Genomic DNA, 20,449 nt, shown 5'->3' with positions numbered 1-20,449 from the left:
CCCCTTTGTTCCAACAGCAAGTACTTAGAATCGCTAATTCCCAACACCCATGCCAAGGGGTTAATTAACTTAGTAGTCAAAAAGAGAGCTGCAGGACCACTCTTCCCTCATGCCACTCCAATCAATGCAGAGCGCAAAGAAGAGACATACCAGAGCTGTTCAGTGCTGTCCTAGTTTACATGTGTTTGAATATTAATTCAGTTAACCTCTGCAGATAGTTAACCAAATGCCACTTTCTGCTCTCCTACAGTTAGGTGAGGGTTCAGTGTAGCTCCGTGTCTTGATAGATGATGTTTATATAAAAACATCATTTGAGCTATATACTTAAGAAATTAACAGGTTTTTCTTTCATGTTCTTTTTTACACTTTTCTGCTGTACTTAAAATATATGCTGCATTTTCTGGATTTTAAATAGGGAGCACTCATAATTTCTGGGAAAACATTTTACTCTACAGTTCAGAGAGTGATAGAACATGCAGTCAGAAGATGTATACTGATTTTCAGTAGCAGCACAGAAGTATGTATTTTCCCAAACTAATCAAATCTGCAGAAGTCAATGGGGACTTATTTGTGTGCACACAAGATTGATATCAATGTCTGTGTGATAAGATTAAATCACTATCAGGAGCATAAGGCCGAGTACAAAGAGCTGGGATCACTATGCCAAGCAGAAGCCCACAGCACGTGTCGAAATTTACACTATTCCACTGCCTGCACCTGAGAAAACACCAGCAGCACTCACCTGCCTTCTCTCACACACCAGCCACAGTACGGATCCCTTGCTTGAGCACACTTCTCACAGTCTGAATATTTGTGGCAGTCCTGCACAGGTAGCCGATGCACCTGGAGAACCAAAAGTAAGGCAAACCATAACGAATCTGAAGAAAACACAAGGAGACACCAACATTTGTGGACAGGGTTGTACAGACTTGACCCTGTATTACTATGACCAGAACTCAGCTTGATTTTAAGGAAATACATACAAAACCAGAGCCTGGTTATTTCCCCCTTAATAAAGTCCAAATTCACACACTTTTCCTGCTTTTTTTCACTCCAATATTCTCTAATCTTTCTTTAAAGTAACATAGGACATTTTTATAATCAAGAATCATAAGCAAGTCTTACAAAAATTGAGCTTTTCAGTTCCTCCAGTTATGCTACGTCTGGAAATCTGCGTTACAGAAATTGCGTCAACAATGCTCTGTTTTCAAGAAATAGCTACTGTAGGATGGATACTTTCAAAAGGCTACCTGGTACTGGCTAGATCCCCTCATATCACTGCATGAAGATGAAATTATTTGGAAATGCAACCATCAGTGACACTTTTAGCCAGAAAAGGCATTTCAGAAAGTCTGCAAGTATGAGACAGCCAGGGTGCTTCGGGTTACTGCACTTCTCCATGCGTAACTCTCCACCATGCAATACATTAATGAAAGAAAATGGAAATAATTATGACAGGAATCAGCAGCGAAAAAAGCATCGTCACTTCTCATGTCTCTGTCTCCCAGTAAATATACAGCCTCTGGTTTTGATTTCCTTTGGTGCCGAGAATAAACAATTTTGTCTTTCTTTAATGCTCAGAAAAAGGAGCCAGCACACAACCATCTCTTTCAGTTACGCTGCTGAAATGGTGCAAGAGGAGAATGGGATATATATCTTTCAGTCGATGACTGTGTTTTACTTTTAAAGAGAGCAAGAACTCTAGCAAAAGTAACATTGAGATGCGAGCTTTCTTTTTTCTACCTTATAATCTCAATTAAAACGACTGGCAATTACAAAGCTACTTTGAAAGTCTGAACTTGGCTTTTTCTTTCACATTCAGAGAGTTCAGTCTGACTCAGTTAAGGAAAACGTCAATATTGGGTAGTGCTCTTGCATTCATTAATACAGAGGCTTACCTTTTCTCCCTTCTCTTGTTCCAAAGATTCTTGCCTAACTGGAGATGGGCTACTAGCACTCTGTTTCACCAAGTGGTACCCATGAGTAATTTAATATCCAGTGAATGGCTTTTTTATGACAAAGTATTTATTTCATAATTTGGGCAGGCAGAAACAAGCCCTAGAGATTGCTGTCTCTGCAAGTTTTATGTAAACTTAACAGATTATTTTTTTTAAAAAAAGCAGCTCCATTTACAGCCAGCTTCAAAATGCAGAGAAACTAATTTTAGAGATTTTCTAATTGGCACTCTTAATCAAAGACAGTGGTAGAAGCTAAAACAAGCACATAAGCTAGTGATCATGGTAGGTGACTGCTACAGGCTTCTGCTTTCCTCCCAGTATGGTACGTACCATAAGGAATTTGGGATCCTACCAGTGTTGTTCACTTGTACTGAACCAGTGTGAGCACAGCAGGGGTGCTATGCTCCTTTCCAAGCCCCCCAAGAAGCTGCAAGGGGCTTCTCCTGGTCTCTGCCCAAGCTCTGGGAGATGAATGGGGAGGAGGGAGCCGACTTTTGAAAGCATTTCCTCAAAAAACCACCCACTGCTATTGATACAGCAGCAGAAACTGGGAGGAAAAGACGGAGAAGTGAAACAGGAAAGCAAGGGCTTATTTCTCACTATGGCTCTTACCCCCTGTATTGTTCTTCCCTGTAGTTCTCTCAGACTGATTTCTTTTTAAAGGCTGCTTGAAGTTATCACCCACCACATCATCACTTTCACTTTGCTCAAACGCTTACAGAGCCCAAGCAGTTCATTTCCAAATGCTGAGGCAGGCTGCATCTGCCAGGTAGCTTAGTAGTAAGTATGCCTGTCAGTACAGCTAGCCTGCCCTTTATTGTTTACCTTATTTTAAATAACTCTAAACCGCTTTAACTCCCAGGGCAGGTTTCTGATAACTCTATTCCCACAACTCCTAGCTGTGCTTAACCCAGAAGTGCATGTTTCAGTATTCATTCTCCCCTCGCTTACGTCGCTTCCTTTCCCCCAGCTCCCAAAGCCTCCACTCTCCTCTCTATCTGCTTCTAAAGCGGGTGCGGCTGCTCATTGTAATTAACTCCTGGAGATGACAGTAATGTAATGCCATTACAGAGCTCCCAACTGTAGTTATTCATATTTAAGCTGAACAGGTTTTGTAAAAGAAAACTATTATTCACATTATTCAGAAACTACAGTGTCTATGAGAGCTACTTGGAAAAAAAATTAAATTGAAATCTTTTCTTTGGAAGAAATTGGCAGCTTTCTGAATTCAAACACTTTGTAGAGATGCAATTATATTTCTCTGAAAAATTTTTCTGTGGCCTTTCTAAATTCTACCAGTTCAAGAAGAGTGTCACCAGAAAGCTTATCTTCCTTCAAGGTTGCTGCCATCTCTTACACTGTTCAGCAGCTCATGCCACAGCCTGGCTGGGACCTCATGGGCTTTTAAGCAATGTGCCAGCTTGTCAAATGGGGTGCCAGGCCACCCAGGCTTTTGTGGACAACATTGAAGGTTGGAGTTCTGTTCAAAATCTGAACAGAAGCCAAATGAGAAAAGTATCAACTACTCAAAAAAACCCCACCAAACCCGAGGAAACCTCTCTCACACAGCCATATTAAATGCTTTATCAGTCGTTTATCTGGCACTTTTTCCAACGTGGCTTCTAGCCTGAAAACCTTCAGCTAGAATATAACATTCCCGTGGCAGGAATTCATATTAATCCTTTTACAAAACAGAGAACATTCTTCTTCTACTGTTTTCCCCAAATACCCTGCTTTCACAGCCCCCCATTCTCCCTGTGTTACTGCTGCCACAGCGTTTCCCATGTCCCATTCCATGTCACTGTCAGAGCTGGAGATAGCTGCAGCCTGTCACCCATCCTGTCCTGGAGAGCTGCTGAACCATGCGTCTGAGGCTGGCAGCTCCAGCCACCACAAAAAGAAGTGTCAGAAGAGGGTTACAGCTGGAGGTGAAGGAGAAATCTGGTACCCCTCTCATCTCCTACTTGCTTTTTTTTTCTTCCTTTCTTTACAAAAATCCATTGTGCCTCATCAGTACAGAGAAGGGGAACCTAGAAAAGACTGGCTGTGCCTTTTGTAGCAAAGTCCACCAAACCTTTCCTGCTGCACTTGCTCAGTTATAGCAGCAGCTTGAAAAAAAGTGTTTTCCAAAGTCGTAATGCTCTGCATTGCTTCTTAGTTTTTGACAGCAAGACCCATGAAAACTCCTGGTGGTTTTACAGATGTTTAAATGCTATTATGTCAGGCCCCAGCATCCCAAATCCTGAAGTATTCTTGAAAAGGACTGATGGCAGCTGAAGCATCCACTGGCACTCCATAGACACCACGACACTAAGTGCTAGGGCTGCCTGACCCTGCAGCATGCTGGTGCCAAACATCTGAACTTCTCCCTTCTCACACACCCCAGAAGAGAGCTTCAGAGGTGAACTCACTTCCCATTTCCAATTACTAAGAATCACAGATATTAAGAATCACCGATGTAAGTTCTCCAAGTCATAACAATCTAGTCCATGAGCTTAGACTTGAGAAAGTTCTTCATACACACAGAGCAGGGGGAGCCCCACCAAACAGGGCAATTTCCAGGAACAACTGGGAAATTTACAAATTAACAAAGCTACAGTTGCAGAGAAAGTGAAAGCAGACCTGGTCCTTAATGCAAGCAGGACACATTACCTTGTCTGTAGTCATCACATACAGATTTTCTTGGGTTTGGTCAAGGACCAGGTCGTTCTTTATGGGTTTGTTTAGCTCAATAGTAAGAGAGCTGTACTCAGTTGCAGTGGATGACAGGAACACCTGTTTCATGGAAGAAAGAAAGGTGATTAATTTTCCTTTTCTTCCCCAAATATCATTATATCTGGCTACTGCTGTAAAATACAATAAAAAGTGTTTTTATAAATACATTAACAACAAAAGGAGGGCTAAAGAGACCCTCCATCTGTGGTTTACTGCATGTTGGGGGAAACCCAGTGACAAGGGATGAGGAAAAGGCTGAGGTACTTAATGCCTTCTTTGCCTCAGTCTTTAATAGCAAGACCAGTTTCCTCTGGGTACCCAGCCCCCTGAGCTGGTGAACAGGGATGAGGAGCAGAATGAAACCCTCCTAATCCACGGGGAAATGGTTAAAGACCTGCTACACCACTTAGACACACACAAGTCTATGGGCCCATAAGGGACCCACCCAAGGGTACTGAGGGAGCTCATGGATGCATTCCCCAGGCTACTTTCAATCATTTATCAGCAGTCCTGGCTAACCAGGGAGGTCCCAGGAGCGGTGAGCAAATGTGACGCCCACCTACGAGAAGGGCCAGCAGGAGGGTCCAGGGAAGAACAGGCCTGTCAGCCTGACCTTGGTGCTGGGGAAGTTTATGGAGCCAATCACCCTGAGTGCCATCACGTGGCACGTACAGGACAACCAGCCGATGAGGCCCAGTCAGCACGGGTTCACGAAAGGCGGCCCTCCTTACTGAACCTCATCTCCTTCTAGGACAAGGTGACCCACTCGGTGGATGAGGGAAAGGCAGTGGATGTTGTCTGCCTGGACTCTAGTAAAGTCTTTGACACCATTTCCCACAGCATTCTCCTGGAGAAACTGGCCGTTATGGCTTGAAGAGGCATGTCCTCCCCTGGGTGAAAAACTGGCTGGCTGGCCGAGCCCGGAGAGTGGTGGCGAATGGAGTTACATCTGGCTGGTGGCCGGTCACAAGTGCCGTTCCCCAGGGCTCCGTGCTGGGGCCAGCCCTGTTTAATGCCTTTATCAAGGATCTGGATGAGGGGACCGAGGGCACCCTCAGTAAGTTTGCAGATGACACCAAGCTGGGCAGGGGCGCGTTGATGTGCTTGAGGGCAGGCAGGCTCTGCAGAGGGGTCTGGGCAGGCTGGGCCGATGGGCTGAGGCCAATTGTATGAGGCTCAACAAGGCTCAGTGCCGGGTCCTGCCCTTGGGTCACACCAGCCCCACGCAGTGCTACAGGCTTGGGGCAGAGCGGCTGGAAAAAGGGAAAGGTGGCCTAGTGGAAAAGGTCCTGGAGGTGCTGGTTGACAGCCAGCTGAACATGAGCCAGCAGTGTGCCCAGGTGGCCAAGGCAGCCAACAGCATCCTGGCTTGTATCAGAAACAGCGTGGCCAGCAGGACCAGGGAAGCGATTGTCCCCCTGTACTGGGCACTGGTGAGGCTGCTCCTCGAATACTGTGTTCAGTTCTGGGCCCCTCACTGCAAGGAAGATGTTGAGATGCTGCAGTGTGTCCAGAGAAGGGCAGCGAAGCTGGTCAGGGGTACAGACAGCAAGTCTTATAAGGAGCAGCTGAGGGATTTTTTACCCTTGAAAAATGGGACTCGGGGGGACCTTACTACTCTGTACTGATACCTGAAAGGAGGCTGTAGCGAGGTGAGTGTCAGTTTCTTTTGCCAGGTAAGAAGCAATGAGACGAGAGGAAACAGCCTCAGGTTGTGCCAGGGGAAGTTTAGGTTGGATATTAGAAAAATTTCTTCACTGAAAGGGTTCTCAAGCATTGGAACAGGCTGCCCAGGGAAGTGATTGGGTCACCATCCCTGGAGGTATTTAAATGACATATAGATGTGGCACTTGGGTTCATCCTTTGGTGGGACTGGGTAGTGTGAAGTTAATGGTTCGACTTAATGGTCTTAAGGGTGTTTTCCAACCTAAGTGATTCTATGATTCTATGATTAATGAAAATCCTGTGTTTACTCAAATTCACAAATTCACATTAGGGAAAACATTTCAGTTTGAAGTACATTGCATCAAAAGCAGAAAGCAAAGCATAAAAATCATGAAAAGAAACTGCTCACTGCTTACAACAGCTATTATTTATATCTTTTTTGTAAATAATGGTTTATTTTAGCACTGTAAAATTTAAATCCTCATTTTGGAGCCTTTCCACTTGAAGGTATTCAAATTTATTGTCTTCCCTTACGGTAACCAACAGTTTTAGCTTCAAATTTCAAACCATGTAGTGGCACATGGCCATCATTCCCCTTTAAGCAAAAGAAGGTGTTTGGCGTTTCAGTCTTGACATTTTAACACCACGAACATGTGAACCCTTGAGCCCCACACCACACAGTCAGAATTTAGCAGAACTCCAGCTTGGGTATTGCCATCACTATCCACTGAATGGCCAGAATGATTACAAAATGAAAACTTGCTCTTAAACTAGTATGGGCTTGAATAGATGTCCTCTGGGAAAAGTGTCATTCAGGTGATGCTAATTCAATCCGTGAAATGGATAGCTGAGGTACATCAGAAATAATGTGTTTTTTCTTTGAAATTAAATATACCAAGCTCCAAGAGAATTTGCTCCTGCTATGCAATCTTATAAATCCCATTTACTTTTAGAGCAGAAGTATGCTACCACTACGGTTCACGACCTTTTAAACACCTTCCAGTCTTTTAAGTCTAGTTTGTTACCTTAAGAATTTTACCATCCGACGTTCCCAGAAAGGCCACGGTATGCCCATTTTCCACAGCCACAGTGACAGCCGTAAGATTCATCCCTTCTTTTTGCAGTACTGGCTTTTCTATAACACCATTCTTACTTCCCAAAAGGTACGGCAAGTGTTCGGAGCCACAGGGGAAATTTTTGCTTGCATTCTAATAAGGAACAGGAATACAGAGCGGTGTTAAACATTCAGATCACTAATTCCTAGCTAAGAATGAAGTGCAACCCTATTACCAGACAGTATAATACCCTTCAGACATAGAGGAGTAGAAAGAGAAATGGATTGTCTGGCCATTTTCCCCCAGCCAGAAGGCAGCAATCAGAAAGCAGCCTGCTAATTTCAAACTGCTTCAATGCTTTCGCTTTCCAGGAGACATGGGGAGAGCATTTTTTTTTTTGTTTTTATTTCATTATAGCAGCATGGTTTAAAAAGTAACCAGTTTGTTTAATTAAAATGAACATGTCATATAGATTAGATTGACCAATTTTATGTTGAAGACTTTTTTTTTAATGCTATTTTGTTTCTTAATTCGCTGTTATCCATAAAAAAGCAACCCACTGGCAACTGTCTTGAGAACTTCAACACATTCACTCTTCACTATGCTTTAATCCTGAGCTGCCGGGAGTGCCACCAGAAGGAAGTTCATTCACACCTTGCCTTTCCTGCTATATTTGGTAACAAGACTGTGTTTCTGATCTGAAATCCACACCTCCTTTTTGCCGGAAGCCACAGCTACTCCACTTGTCACATTCAGGATTTCTAACTTTGATGCTCATCTCAGATGCAGGGTACTGCAATGAGCTGGTGTCTGGAACAGAAAAGTGTTCTTTTGGCTTCTTATCAGTGCTAGTGACCTACTGTGTGGGAGAGGGCTGTGGTTTTGTGAGATGAAGGATTATGGGTCAATACCAACATGAGGTATTCCCATGGCCCATCTCTTCAGTTGTTCACTCCTACCCCTGGACTGTAGCACACCACTTCTCAAGCTGTGATCAAACAACTGCTTATGCAAGTGCGTAGCTTGCTCAGGTTGGGGAATTAAGACATCCTCCTTAAAAGCTGGCTGAGTTATTTTCAAGATGATTCAATTTCTCAAGCCAGTTTAGGGTTGGCTGCAGTAATGAATGGCATGCCCAAGTAGGGCTTGGGAATAGGGTCGTGTGGGGAAGAACATCATAAATTCAACAGAGATGCTGGAAACTGCCTCTCAGAGACATAGTCATAAGTTGAAGAACAGTATCTGGAGGGGTGTAACAGTGGCCTCCAAAAACCTTATAGCCGAGGTAGCAAGGTAATGACAAGCCATAAAAAGAAGATGGCCATCATGCTCTGGAATTATTTTGAACCAGAGCAAAATATGAACACCAATATAAGAAATGTGTATTTCCAACTATCTGAAAATTCAAATCCAGGTGAGAAACAACACTGAACTGCAGATATCACCTACAAGATTCTTAATCTTAATACCATTTAGAAACACTATAAGTATGGTGGCTGAAACCAGAATTGTCTGTAGTGACCATCTGGAAGATGATCGTGGGCACAACAAATCACTGCATTTGATTTAGTAACTTCCATACCAGAAGGAACCCTTCACATGAAATGCATTTATGAACGAATATTCATCTTTCAGAAAATGAATCTTTTTTTAAGAAGACTTTAAGAAAACATCAAATCTTTTTTAAAGGACTCAAAATTATGACTGTCATTTCTTGCTTGACCTGTTCTGCAATCCCCCCAACCACATTCCATTTCTATAGTGAATCCAGCTATTCAGTTCTCAGTCATCTGATCTCACTATAGTTTAGCTCAAAGCCACCCCAAAATATGCAGTTGTATATTTTCCACTGATTCTAACACAGATTCTAAAACTGATACTGATATTACCAGTCCATGTGATGCACACGGGTTTTCTGCTGAAAAAAGTTTGTAAAATGAGCTGGTATTCTTTTTAGTGTAGCAATCGTTTCGGTTTTTTTCCATCTTTTCGTTGATGTGCCGCAAGGAAAACACACACATGGCAGATTTTAGAGAGCCGTTATCTTTGTTTACTTTGCTGAAGAGTGCAAGAAGAACTTTGTCATCTGAGAAAGTATCCGTAGTTTGTCTCTGCTGAGCCATGCTTTCAGCCAGCTCTTCTCCTGGAGTAGTGACGTAAGCAGAATGACAGTGGTCATAGGCACCATCATCATCTTTGCAACCCAAGTCCATTTCAAAGTAGGAATAATAATGGGCATCATCTTTGCACAGACGTGCAATCAGTGTCCGGTTATTGACAGGCTGTTTCTCTTGCTGATTAAAAATAAAATAAACGTAATTTTTATCCTCAAAGACTGCCACAAATTGTTGTGTGCTTGATGAGTGATAAGCTGACTTAACAGCTGCTGAGTCTGTATACATTTCAAAAATGTCTTTCCCATCCCTGTCGTAGAGCTGCCGAGTGCTGATTATTATCCCATTATCATTTGGTCCATTCCCTTTCCCAACAAACAGCACTCGGTCGTTATTCAAGGAAGTGATTAATCCCACAGTTGATACATTCTCGTCGTTGCTTGCTACAAAAGATTTTTCTCCGCTACTGTCTACATAATGCTTCACATTGCTAATGTCTTCTAGATCTCTGATGGCACAGATTCCCTTAAAAAGGCTTCCACACACCACAATTGTTTTATCCGCCTTGTTCAGCAACAACAGTTTGTTATAATTATCAGTCAGTACTGCCTCTTTGCACTGATTTTCATCAATGGGAGGTGTGCACTTTTTGTTGTCCTTTCTTGGACCTGTTTCTACAGACCTTATTACATCCAGGTTTTCTGTAAGCTGATACAGAGCATTTACCACTCCCAAATAGATTATCCCAGTGTCATTATCCACTGTTAGATGATTTAGCTCTGTAGGACTCTGAAAAAAATTCAGTTCCTCATTTCTGGATAAGGTGACACAAAACCAGCTCAAAATGCTCAGTGTCCAGATCCATAAAGCCATTTCTATGTAATACCTAAAAAGGGAAAGAAAAGAATAACATGAACCATACTGAAAAATAAAATCCACACAAAATTCAGCAACATGAATGTTTTTTCCTTTCATGATTTCAGACACAAATACACTTATCCTTATGCCTGTGTAGGCATCATGAAGATTATGGAAAGCCTCAGATCCTGTTAATTATCTAGCAATTTAATATGTTGGGGAAGGATTAAACAAGGTCATATGTCTAAATGATTATCACATAACCAATTAGGCAATCAATCCTGTGCTAAAGCACAGTGAGAATAACAGATAAATTGAAACAACACAGACTGCCAAGAAGTGGTAGTGCTTCTCCAGACATCTTCATACCGCGTGAATTATTTATTGTTGAGACTTTAAAAATAAGCTGGAGGATCCCAGTGTTTTGGGTGGCTCCTCCTTAATAGAAGTTACTCAAATGTTTGAGACATTTGGTGTTGCAGGACTTTCCTCAGAAAGCAAAAAAACTTTCAATTGACTACAAGTAAGTGTGGATCTGGCTGCTGATGCTCTTTGAGGTGTTATGCTAATTCTTCATCAGTGTAAAGCTGGAAGACAGCAGAGACCCTAATACGCAACATTGCCTTTGCTGGTATGCATTACAGTCCAACACTTCAATTCACTAGAGCACTGCAACTTAATAGTTCCAAATCTATCTTAAGAACACCACTTAGAATTTTATGAGATTAAGATTCTGTTACTACTGGTCATTTTTTGGTTTTTTTCTCCCAAATTTATACTTTCCATGCAGATCACCTGGCTGTTTGGAATTGGACAAAGAACTGAAACTTGTAACAAGAGGTCTAATTTTAACCTGGAGAGTTAAATGAGGAGGCAAGTCCCAACTGGCTTCCTAAGCACAGAACATTTTGTCAATGTTTTCTAAACGTGTTTAGTTCTGAGTGCAGAAAACAGAAGGTGCCATGCTTGGACACACCAATATTAGGGGGAAAAGGTAAATACTGTTTGGAGGAAGTACTGAAAAACAAGTATGATCCACAGTATTTTTGTTTTCAAAGTTAGCCATTTGACTCTGTAGTCTGATGAGAAAGGAACCTGTAAACTTTCAGGGAACCTCAAGTTAAATTTGAAAATGTCTGGAACTGCGAATCAAACCCCAGAGAAGACAAGAGGAACATTTAACAAAATAATCTAATAGGTGAAAGCCTTGTAGGAGGGGGAAATCAGCACAGAATGCCAAAATGAAGAATTGAGAAAATAGAAGAAAAATAATTAAAATAATAATAAAGGAACCATGCTGTTGCGTCAGCTATAACTCCTGTTTTGGCAGCAGCAATAAACTCTGGGGGGATGTGAAAGAGAATTGCCTGAATCATCATTTATACTGGATAAATAAGGTTAAACATCAAAAACAGAACTACAAAAGTCTGAGCAGAGAGGGAAGGACTCTGGTGAGCACAAGCCATCTGCCAGCTCCCCAAACCACCCTGGCATCACCAGCAATGCAGAAAGACAGCTCCTGCCCTCAGCGTTGACTGCATTTTGCTCCTCTGTGGAGATAATGTGTGCGATGGTGAGAACAGTTCTTATAAGAACAGAGTGATTCTAACATAAAAAAACAAAAACCTGCTAAACGTAATTCAGGATAGTAATAAAGACAAAATAAAAGGCTAACTTCAATCGTGTTTTGCTAAAGCTCTTACCATGTACCAAACTGAGCAGCTAACTGTAAGAAGAGGTCAAAGAAAAGTCAGTACATTACTAAAAGCACAAGCCTGACTGTCTAATGAGAGGCTGACCTCATATGACCCATCCCTGGAAGTGTTCAAGGCCAGCCTGGATGAAGCTTTGAGGAACCTCGTCCAGTGGAAGGTGACGCTGTCTATGGTGGGGAGTTGGAACTGGATGATCTTTAAGGTCCCTTCCAGCCCAAACCATTCTATAATGATCCTATTATATGACAGTGACCAAAGAAAGGCTAAGAATTACAATACATTTTTCAGACACATGGATTTCAGCACATGCTTTGCAGTGTAATGAAGTGCTAGACCTCTCTACAACAACCTTAGACCTGTTCTGAGGAACCGAGAAGAATTCTGATATTATTTGTTAGAAACTCCTCTTTTCTTCCTCTTCCCAAGGACCCCAGTTTCCCAAACAAGCTTTGATGCCAGCTTACATCTCCGTGGCTAAACGGTATGTCATAATACATGTCATCTAGTTTCCCTTACAGTTATCTACCATGAAATAAAAAACCCAGCTTGACTACTACAGTGTTGTTGCGTAACAGTTTTATCTTTCTACTATCTATTGCACAAGGATCAAATGCTGAAGAATTCAGATTAATTTGTTCCTGTTTTTCCCACAAGGCAATTATTGTTAGATTATTACAATCTCTGTCACAAAAAGCCATAAATAGCTCTACTTATAAAATATGCCTCAAATGAATGGAAAGTAATTTATTTTACCTTAATTTCTGTACTCAGTTCACCTCCATGTCCATTTACTTCAGTGGATTAAAAAATAATTTTGTCCATTTGTGGCACTCAGGACACAGAGGCTGCAATTGCAACATACTTGTGCCTTTGTCCCATGGGCAGAACGAGGAGTCTTGCTGGTTTGTGCCAGAGCCAGGATTTAAGGAAAAGTACACTTTGCACCTCTTAACCAGACTGTTACAGAGTAATTAATCTCTCTGTACAAAAATGCGTGATGCATCCTCCCTAGTATTTTCTGCCTTGTTTACTTATCAAATTTTTTACTCAAATTATTCAGAACTACATGCATTGTCCAGTAATTCTGGAGAGTTTGCGATGTGTGTGTGTGGGTTTTTTGTTTGGCTTTTTTTTGGTGAGCTTTTTTGGTGTTTGTTTTGGGTTTTTTTGGCATTTATTTCCTGTCACCCTGGTCTCATGCCAAAAACTGTCAGATTATTTCAGACCTCCATCCAAGGTGACAGTTCTTCATTCTCCATACCTATCAGTTTAATTTCCCACCCTCTCTTCAAAGCAAACAGTAAACAAAAATTAAATATGCTATGGAAAAGATCCAGAACTAAATGCCCATGCACCTCTCAAATACCAGGCTTAAGGAAAGAAAAAAGCAAACAAAAATGAAATTTGATGCACTACAACCACAGCTCATTCTCACCTGATCTTAACTTTGTTGGGAAGTAGCAGCCGGAAGAATCCTGCTACGACCAGCTGATGTAGTAGGAACGACAGGGCTGCTGCTGAGTTAGGTGCTAGGAAAATGTATCAAGAAACAGTTTCTTGCTATGAAAAACCTCTATTCCAAATGAACTAGTCACAGAAACACAAGAGAAAATGAGTAAGTAGCCCAGGCTGGAGCATGGAATACAAGATGTTCAGTGTGACGAATGTATTTCCAATGGCTTAATCGCGTATGTTAAATACACATGAGCCTGTGTGGCTTACTCAGAGTCATGCCCTGGTCCTGAGAGCTGACATACACTCTTTGACCTCAGTTTGCACTTAGTTTTAAGTCCCTGGCAGACTCAGGATGGAAAGCTCAATAGAGCAGTTGACCACATTGGTTTTTTTCTCTCTCATAAGTCTTGTCTCCATCCTGCCGCTTGCTCTCCACCCCCATGATATCATCAGAATCACCTCTTGCTCTCCCATCACGGTTATCTGAATTGCAAAATAATTTCCTTTTTGGATTCCTCCTTTTTTCATCATTGCCTTCCCTATCCTTTCCCCCATCTCAAAACATACACCTCTTCTAATTCATCTACCTTACAGACAACTGAACATGGTTTTGATGAGTATCCTAGTAGGATGGCAGTAATAATAAACAGAATCCCAAAGCAGAAAAGAAATTATTATAAGAAAGGTGCATGATAATTAAAAAGAAAGTGTGGATAACATATAGTCCCTCCCCAGTCTCTCAGATGTGACAGGTGACAAGGAAAGTGGGATGGCAGCAACAAAGCACTTTAAAAGAAACCCACCGGAAAAAAAGCATCTTGCTGCTTACAAGAAATATGAAACTCCACAAGTTATGTGCAGGAAATGCAGAGCACCCAGGAGAACACTTCACACAGGGAAACTGCCATTAAGTGACACCACGTTGGAATGACACAGCTACTAGAGCTCTGCCCCACTGCTAGATAAATTTTAATTGAAGGACCATAACTTTATGTCTTTCTACTCAAGCAAGACCAATAACGTTAAGTAACAGTCAATTCTTCAAAAGGCATTCAGAAAAAAAGAGCATCTATAATCTGCAAGCACAAAGTGAGTTTCAAATTGACTTCATGCTGTTATATAAATACCCTCAAGCATTAGCACCAGCAACATGCTGACATGGATGTGGCAGGTGTTTTCCTCCTCCACTGCACAATCTTCTGCTGTACCTGTATATGGGAACTTTCAACTTTTCAGCCACCCCCAGTCACTTTTCTTTAGCCTTCAATACAGCTCTAGCTTTTTGTTACCTAATGTCCTACGTTCATTTCAGCTGAAGTGAAAGAATACCAAATTTTGCCTGAAATAGGAATAACTGAAAAGTAAACCAAGTGTTCTTCCCAAAAATGACAGACAAGGAAGTCTTCAGTGAAGGAATAATCTCACCAGTTAAGCTTCTGTGGCATTTTTGCAGAGCTGTTCTTCAACCATATATATATATATGTACTGAATTAAACTCTGTAATCTCATCTCATCCAAAGTTTTGTGACTTGAAATACTGGGTCTAGAGACAAAGGCTTCTGCCAAGGAGGCAGATACTGATACACTTTAACAGTAAGTGATGAGAGGACTGCCATTCTCCCTGCAAAATCCCCTATCAGGGAGACGCAAAAGATCCAAAAGACCCTTACACTGGAAAAAAAATTGCAGAGACCCAAAAGTTACAACATGAAAAAGGTAAAAATCCAAAGGATGCACCCAAATGACATTAATATTTACATAAAGAGGAATGAAAAAAAAATTTCTCTTCTCCCTCATTTGAAGTAACTTTGCTTTTAGCTTCCAGCAGGTTTTCCATGAGTCAAAAAGAACTCAGCTTTCATTTTTAAGCTCAAAGGAATTCAGAACAGAAACCAGAGAATGCGTGTGAGGCAGGGGATGAGCAGATTTTGTTTGGATTTCAAAGCTTCTACTTCTGTGAGAACTGTAGGTAAACAGGAGCACTCTCCTCCTCAGCTACAACTTTTATTACTATTTCCTCAAACCAATGAATGATGGAGCTTGCTGGTTCACAGAAGAAATCACCTGGAAAAACACTGCAGGATTCAATCCCATTTCCTAAGAGCATGGCAAGACGCTGGAAAGGCTTTGGAGAGAGAAGAACGACTTCTTTTGTAGACTATGCTAGACATCCCAAACTGGTTTAGTAGAACAACTGAGAATAGCAATCACTGTGATGGGCATCCATCCCTTTAATTGTAATGGTCTGCTCTTAGCACATGGGACCTCTGGGTCAGTGAGCTGCAGGAGGTCACTTTGCAGTGAATGAAAAACCAATATCCATTTCATTAGAAGCCGTGATAGCCTGTACTGCTCAAACATAAAAGGAGTCATTTTCCTTCTCTTTCACTGCTCCTTAAAAAACAATTTGCTAAGATATAGGGCATCTTCATATAGAACAACCCATCCCATCTGGTAAAACTGCTGGAAAAGTGGCAAAAAATGGACAAATATTTGTAACACTCTTTCTGCTCCTGATGTGGAAGACAAAAGTTTTGCTTGCACTCACAAGGCAAACTCTCATTTTTCTTAAGTTTTTTAAGTAATATTCAATAAGATAAGGGTTGGTTTTTCTAAACATGTGCAATACATATATTGAGATAGATCTTTTTTTACGAAGACTGGTTGGAAATTATAGATTTGCCAAGGAAATAATGAATGTTACACCCTCAGTCCCAGTGCATTCTGCAGGTGTTTTTCTGCAATCCTCAAGTAAAATAAATGGAAAACATACAGAACCACAAACTCAGGTTACTGAAAACCAGGGTTTCCTGCACCATGGCTTCATCTGGCAAGAACGAGCTGTGGTGGGTTGACCTTGGCTGGATGGCAGGTGCCCACCAAGCTGCTTTAGCACTTTCCCCTCCTCAGCTGGACAGGGAAGAAAAATACAACAAAAGGCTCATGGGTTGAGATAAGGACAGGGAGATTACTCACCAATTACCATTGTAGGCAAAACAGACCCAACACAGGGAAATGAATTTAACTTACTGCCAATCAGACCTGAGTAGGGTAATGAGAAATAAACCCAAATCTTAAAACACCTTCCCCCCCACGCCTCCCTTCTTCCCTGCCCAGCTTCACTGCCAAACCCTTTACCTCCTCCCCTCAAGCTGCACAGGGGGACAGGGAATGCGGGTTTGGTCAGTACATCACACAATTCTGCCACTCACTCCTCCCCCGCTCCAGCATGGGGGCACTCCCAAAAGAGACAGTTCTCTACAAACTTCTCCGATGTGAGTCCTTCCTGGGGGCTGCATTTCTTCACAAACTGCCCCAGTGTGGGTCCTCTCCATGTGGTGCAGTCCTTCAGGAATAGATTACTCCAGTGTAGGTCCCCCATGGGATCACAAGTCCTGCCAGCAAATCTGCTCCAGCCTGGGCTTCCCATGGGGTCACAGCCTCCTTCAGGCACGCCCACCTGCTCCAGCGTAGGATCCTTCGTGGGGTGCAGGTGGATATCTGCTCCACCATTAACCTCCATGGGATGCCCAGGGACAGCCTGCCTCACCATGGGCTGCATGGGGACAGTCTTCACCACGGGCTGCAGGGGAATCTCTGCTCCGGTACCTGGAGCACCTCCTCCCCTCACTCTGCACTGACCTTGGCATCTGCAGGGCTGTTTCTCTCACATATTCTCATTCTTCTCTCCTAGCTGGTGTTGTGCAGCAGTCTTCCCCCCTTCTTAAATAGGCCATCACAGTGGTGCTAGCACTATTGCTGATGGGCTTGGCCTTGGGCAGTGGTGGGTCTGTCTTGGAGCCAGCTGCCACGGGCTCCATTGGACGTGGGGGAAGCTTCTACCAGCTTCTCACAAACACCATCCCTATAGCTCCCTCACTACCAGAATCTTGTTATGCAAACCCAAGACACCTATACCACGGTTTTATCTGGCGAGAATGAGCTGAATTCCAGGGCCCAAAGAGGAGTAAATCTCTCTCTCATGCCTGCAGCATCAGCAGACGCCAGAGGTGGCTGGCAGAGGAGAGTGTGCACTGGATGGTTCCCTTGGGAAAGGAGCATGGGCAAGAAGATCCCTACATCACTTGAGACTCTCACCTTTCAGAAGATCTGAGATATCAGCAGCAAAAAGAGCTCAGATAACTCACTCCCTGAGAGAGCCCATTAACCCAAGTGGACACTGAGGCATCTCACAGCCTGGCTAGCTCAAGGGCAAAGGGATGCATTTGAAAGGATGAAGGAGTGTTGCATGAGCAAGGCCACCCAAAGAGAATTTTAAAAGACTTTTCTTGACCTTTACTTACAAGGTCATCTCCATCAAGCTTCCCACAAAGGCAGATGAGTTTTGAGAATCTGTACCAGCAGTCATTTACCTAAACCTTCCTTGTGTGTCACAGTCTCCGAGGGAGTAGGGAGGGGATTAAACAGGGGATCTCATCTAGCTCTAATATCTCTGGCAACTACAGTAAAACGGTACTGCCACATACAAACGGGCCAGCAACCAAACAGAAATGTTTTCCCGTCCCAACAAGGAAAAGGTTTCTCCAGGCATTGCAACTGAATTAACAACTGAGGAGCACAACTGCTTTTCACAGTAGGTCCTATATCCACCAGCACGTCCACGCCAAGGACTCTCATAAACTTGGTGCAAAATCGGCAGGGTTGAGTCAAAAGCTTAAGTGAGGCAAACAGCTAGCAAATTCACAGTTCACATTAATAATTATTTCATTAGCTTCAAGCTAAATTAATAATACTATTAGTAGTCTGAATCAAAACCTTTCATCCGTGCACATCTGAATTCCAAAATATTTAATATTCTGATCCAGATCCAAATTCAGAGCAAGAGGGAGCAACGTGAGTCTTAATTTTTCAACTAGGAGTTGCTCAAAAGAGCATTAGCAACAGGTAATGAGACTCAGAAAATTCATACTTACGTATTTTGTGACAGCACTCAAGAATTTCCAATAATGCGCTGTCTCTGCAACATCAGCAGGTAAACAAAAAAGAAGAGTAGCACTTTGCAGATTTATATGCACTCTTAGAAGCAGAGCCTGCTACACAAAGCTGAACTCTAATGAATTCCCTGGTTTATTACAGCCAGTCCTGGCAGCATTTTGGTTTTGAAAATCTTTTACACCATGGATTCTGCCATAGTTCAAGGGTCTTTTTTTGCTGCTCTTAGGAATCAAAACAAAAATTCTGCTAAGTGAAAGTATCTTCAAGAGTTCACAGTGCCAAGTAGCTTAAAGAAAAGTCAACAAAAATAGCTGCTGTGGAAAAACCTCATTCCACAACATTAGCTACCAGCTATTACAGAGTATAAACCACTCTGATACACAGGTAGTTTATGCCAGAAAGGTCTCTTCAAGTCCTAAATTTTATTATTACAATTTTTATTATGAAGACAAGCTTTCATATTATCACTTCAAATAAGAGGGTTGCATATACACAATTCATCCCCACTGATGCAGGCAGGAGCACACATAGGGAAGAGAAACACTGCAGAAGCACACCTGCCCGCCTGCCTTCCTGGAGCACACCTCCCTTTCAGTTTCGGCTTCTATATTCATCCCTCCATCTTTTTTGCACTCTCTCGGTAGAAATGAAGCACTCCTTTTAATGAGGCCTCGCTTTCTCAGTGTTACAAAGATGTAGTTGATCTGCAAGAAAAGCAGCTGAGTGACGTGTTTAATAGCAAGCAGCTGACTCGGCAGGAATCTGAACCCACAGAATCCCCTCTTTGACCCGCTTCATGGTTTTGTTAAAACCATGAGGTCTCCTAACTAACAAAAATCTAAGTTTGGGGTTTTTCTCCCCAACCTCATTGAGCACTAAGCCCAGTGATGCCTTATGGACCAACATCCAGCTGCATCATTGTGCAGTCAGCACAGGACCACGGGCCCCTCCAAAGTCACTTACAGACACTTTTATGCTACCTGATCCTGCAAATGGCCTAATCTATTTTGGCTCCAAGTGTAAAAAGCACCTGCAGCATCTGAGCTGCCCAATCTTCACCGGGGGTGGGGGTGGGGTGGGGGTTGCGTCCCTGCAGCAACCACTGCATAAGGTGGCCACAGAAGCCTGGCAGAAAGTGGGGATGTCCCACGCATGCCCACCAGCTCCACACAAGCACTGGGTTATTTTAACCCTTCTGTAACTCAGGAAAAGTCTTCTGTTTTCTTTTAGCTGGGGGACCAGCAGAAAATGAGAGAAAGCCTGGAGCACAGGAAGGAAAGCCCAGGGAGTTAGGATAGCTTTTATTCGCTGGTCTTCCCTGCACTAATAAGGGTATTACAGCACAAAGAAAAAAATGCATTTATACTGATAGTAAAAGGACTCTGTGTCACCAGCTCCATGCTACAACAACGAATTGCTTGTTTTCAGTCCTAAGGTCATCTTCAAGGACTGGTTTTGGACTTCCCCTGGAAGAAACAAGAAAGGAGGCGGATTTTTTTCCAGTGTGGGGGAATCTGAGCATGACCATGTGGAAACAAACAAAAACTATTCTAGCTCCTTCCTTGCCAGAACCAGTTCTCCCTCTTAATTAACCATTAATCACATGCACAAAAAATAATCAAATCAAAAAGGACATTTCTAGCATGTGTGAATCTTTACTTGCCCTACAAATGGCACAAACGAGACTCAAGAGGTCACAGGCAGGCGATCCATCTGGCCCTCCTCCTCAAAACAGAAGCATCAAATCACACTCTGGACGTCAAACGCAGCCACAGCCTTGTGTGGCAGCACCAGCCCGCTTCAGCAGCAGCTCAGAGCTACATGTACCTCCCCTTGCTGACTTGAGCACAGCGAGAGGAGATCTGGAGACAGCCAGGGATTTCTTTGCTGTGATATGGCTGTACAGGACAGGACACAAGACTTTCAAAGCTAATTGGCATTTTGGCACAAGGCACAGC

At 42.7% G+C, this 20,449-nt stretch overlaps 1 protein-coding gene across 4 annotated transcripts in view; it reads right to left on the bottom strand.

Moving 5' to 3' along the window:
- The window catches only part of PLXNB2 (plexin B2), a 267,945-nt gene that overhangs the window by 72,191 nt on the left and 175,305 nt on the right, over nucleotides 1-20,449 (bottom strand). For all 4 annotated transcript variants that reach the window (XM_040594019.1, XM_040594021.1, XM_040594018.1 and 1 more), the window contains exons 4-7: nucleotides 9,283-10,393; nucleotides 7,364-7,546; nucleotides 4,611-4,733; nucleotides 743-843 (exon numbers count right to left, since the gene is read on the bottom strand). In XM_040594019.1, the coding sequence (XP_040449953.1) occupies nucleotides 743-843; nucleotides 4,611-4,733; nucleotides 7,364-7,546; nucleotides 9,283-10,380 (1,505 nt within the window). In that variant the 5' untranslated portion in view covers nucleotides 10,381-10,393. The remainder of the gene's footprint in view (nucleotides 1-742; nucleotides 844-4,610; nucleotides 4,734-7,363; nucleotides 7,547-9,282; nucleotides 10,394-20,449) is intronic.

Source organism: Falco naumanni, chromosome 5 (genome assembly GCF_017639655.2).
Source record: "Falco naumanni isolate bFalNau1 chromosome 5, bFalNau1.pat, whole genome shotgun sequence".
NCBI lineage: Eukaryota > Metazoa > Chordata > Aves > Falconiformes > Falconidae > Falco > Falco naumanni.
Note: the sequence above shows the minus strand (reverse complement) of the source record. Positions and strands in the feature narration are given on the sequence as shown.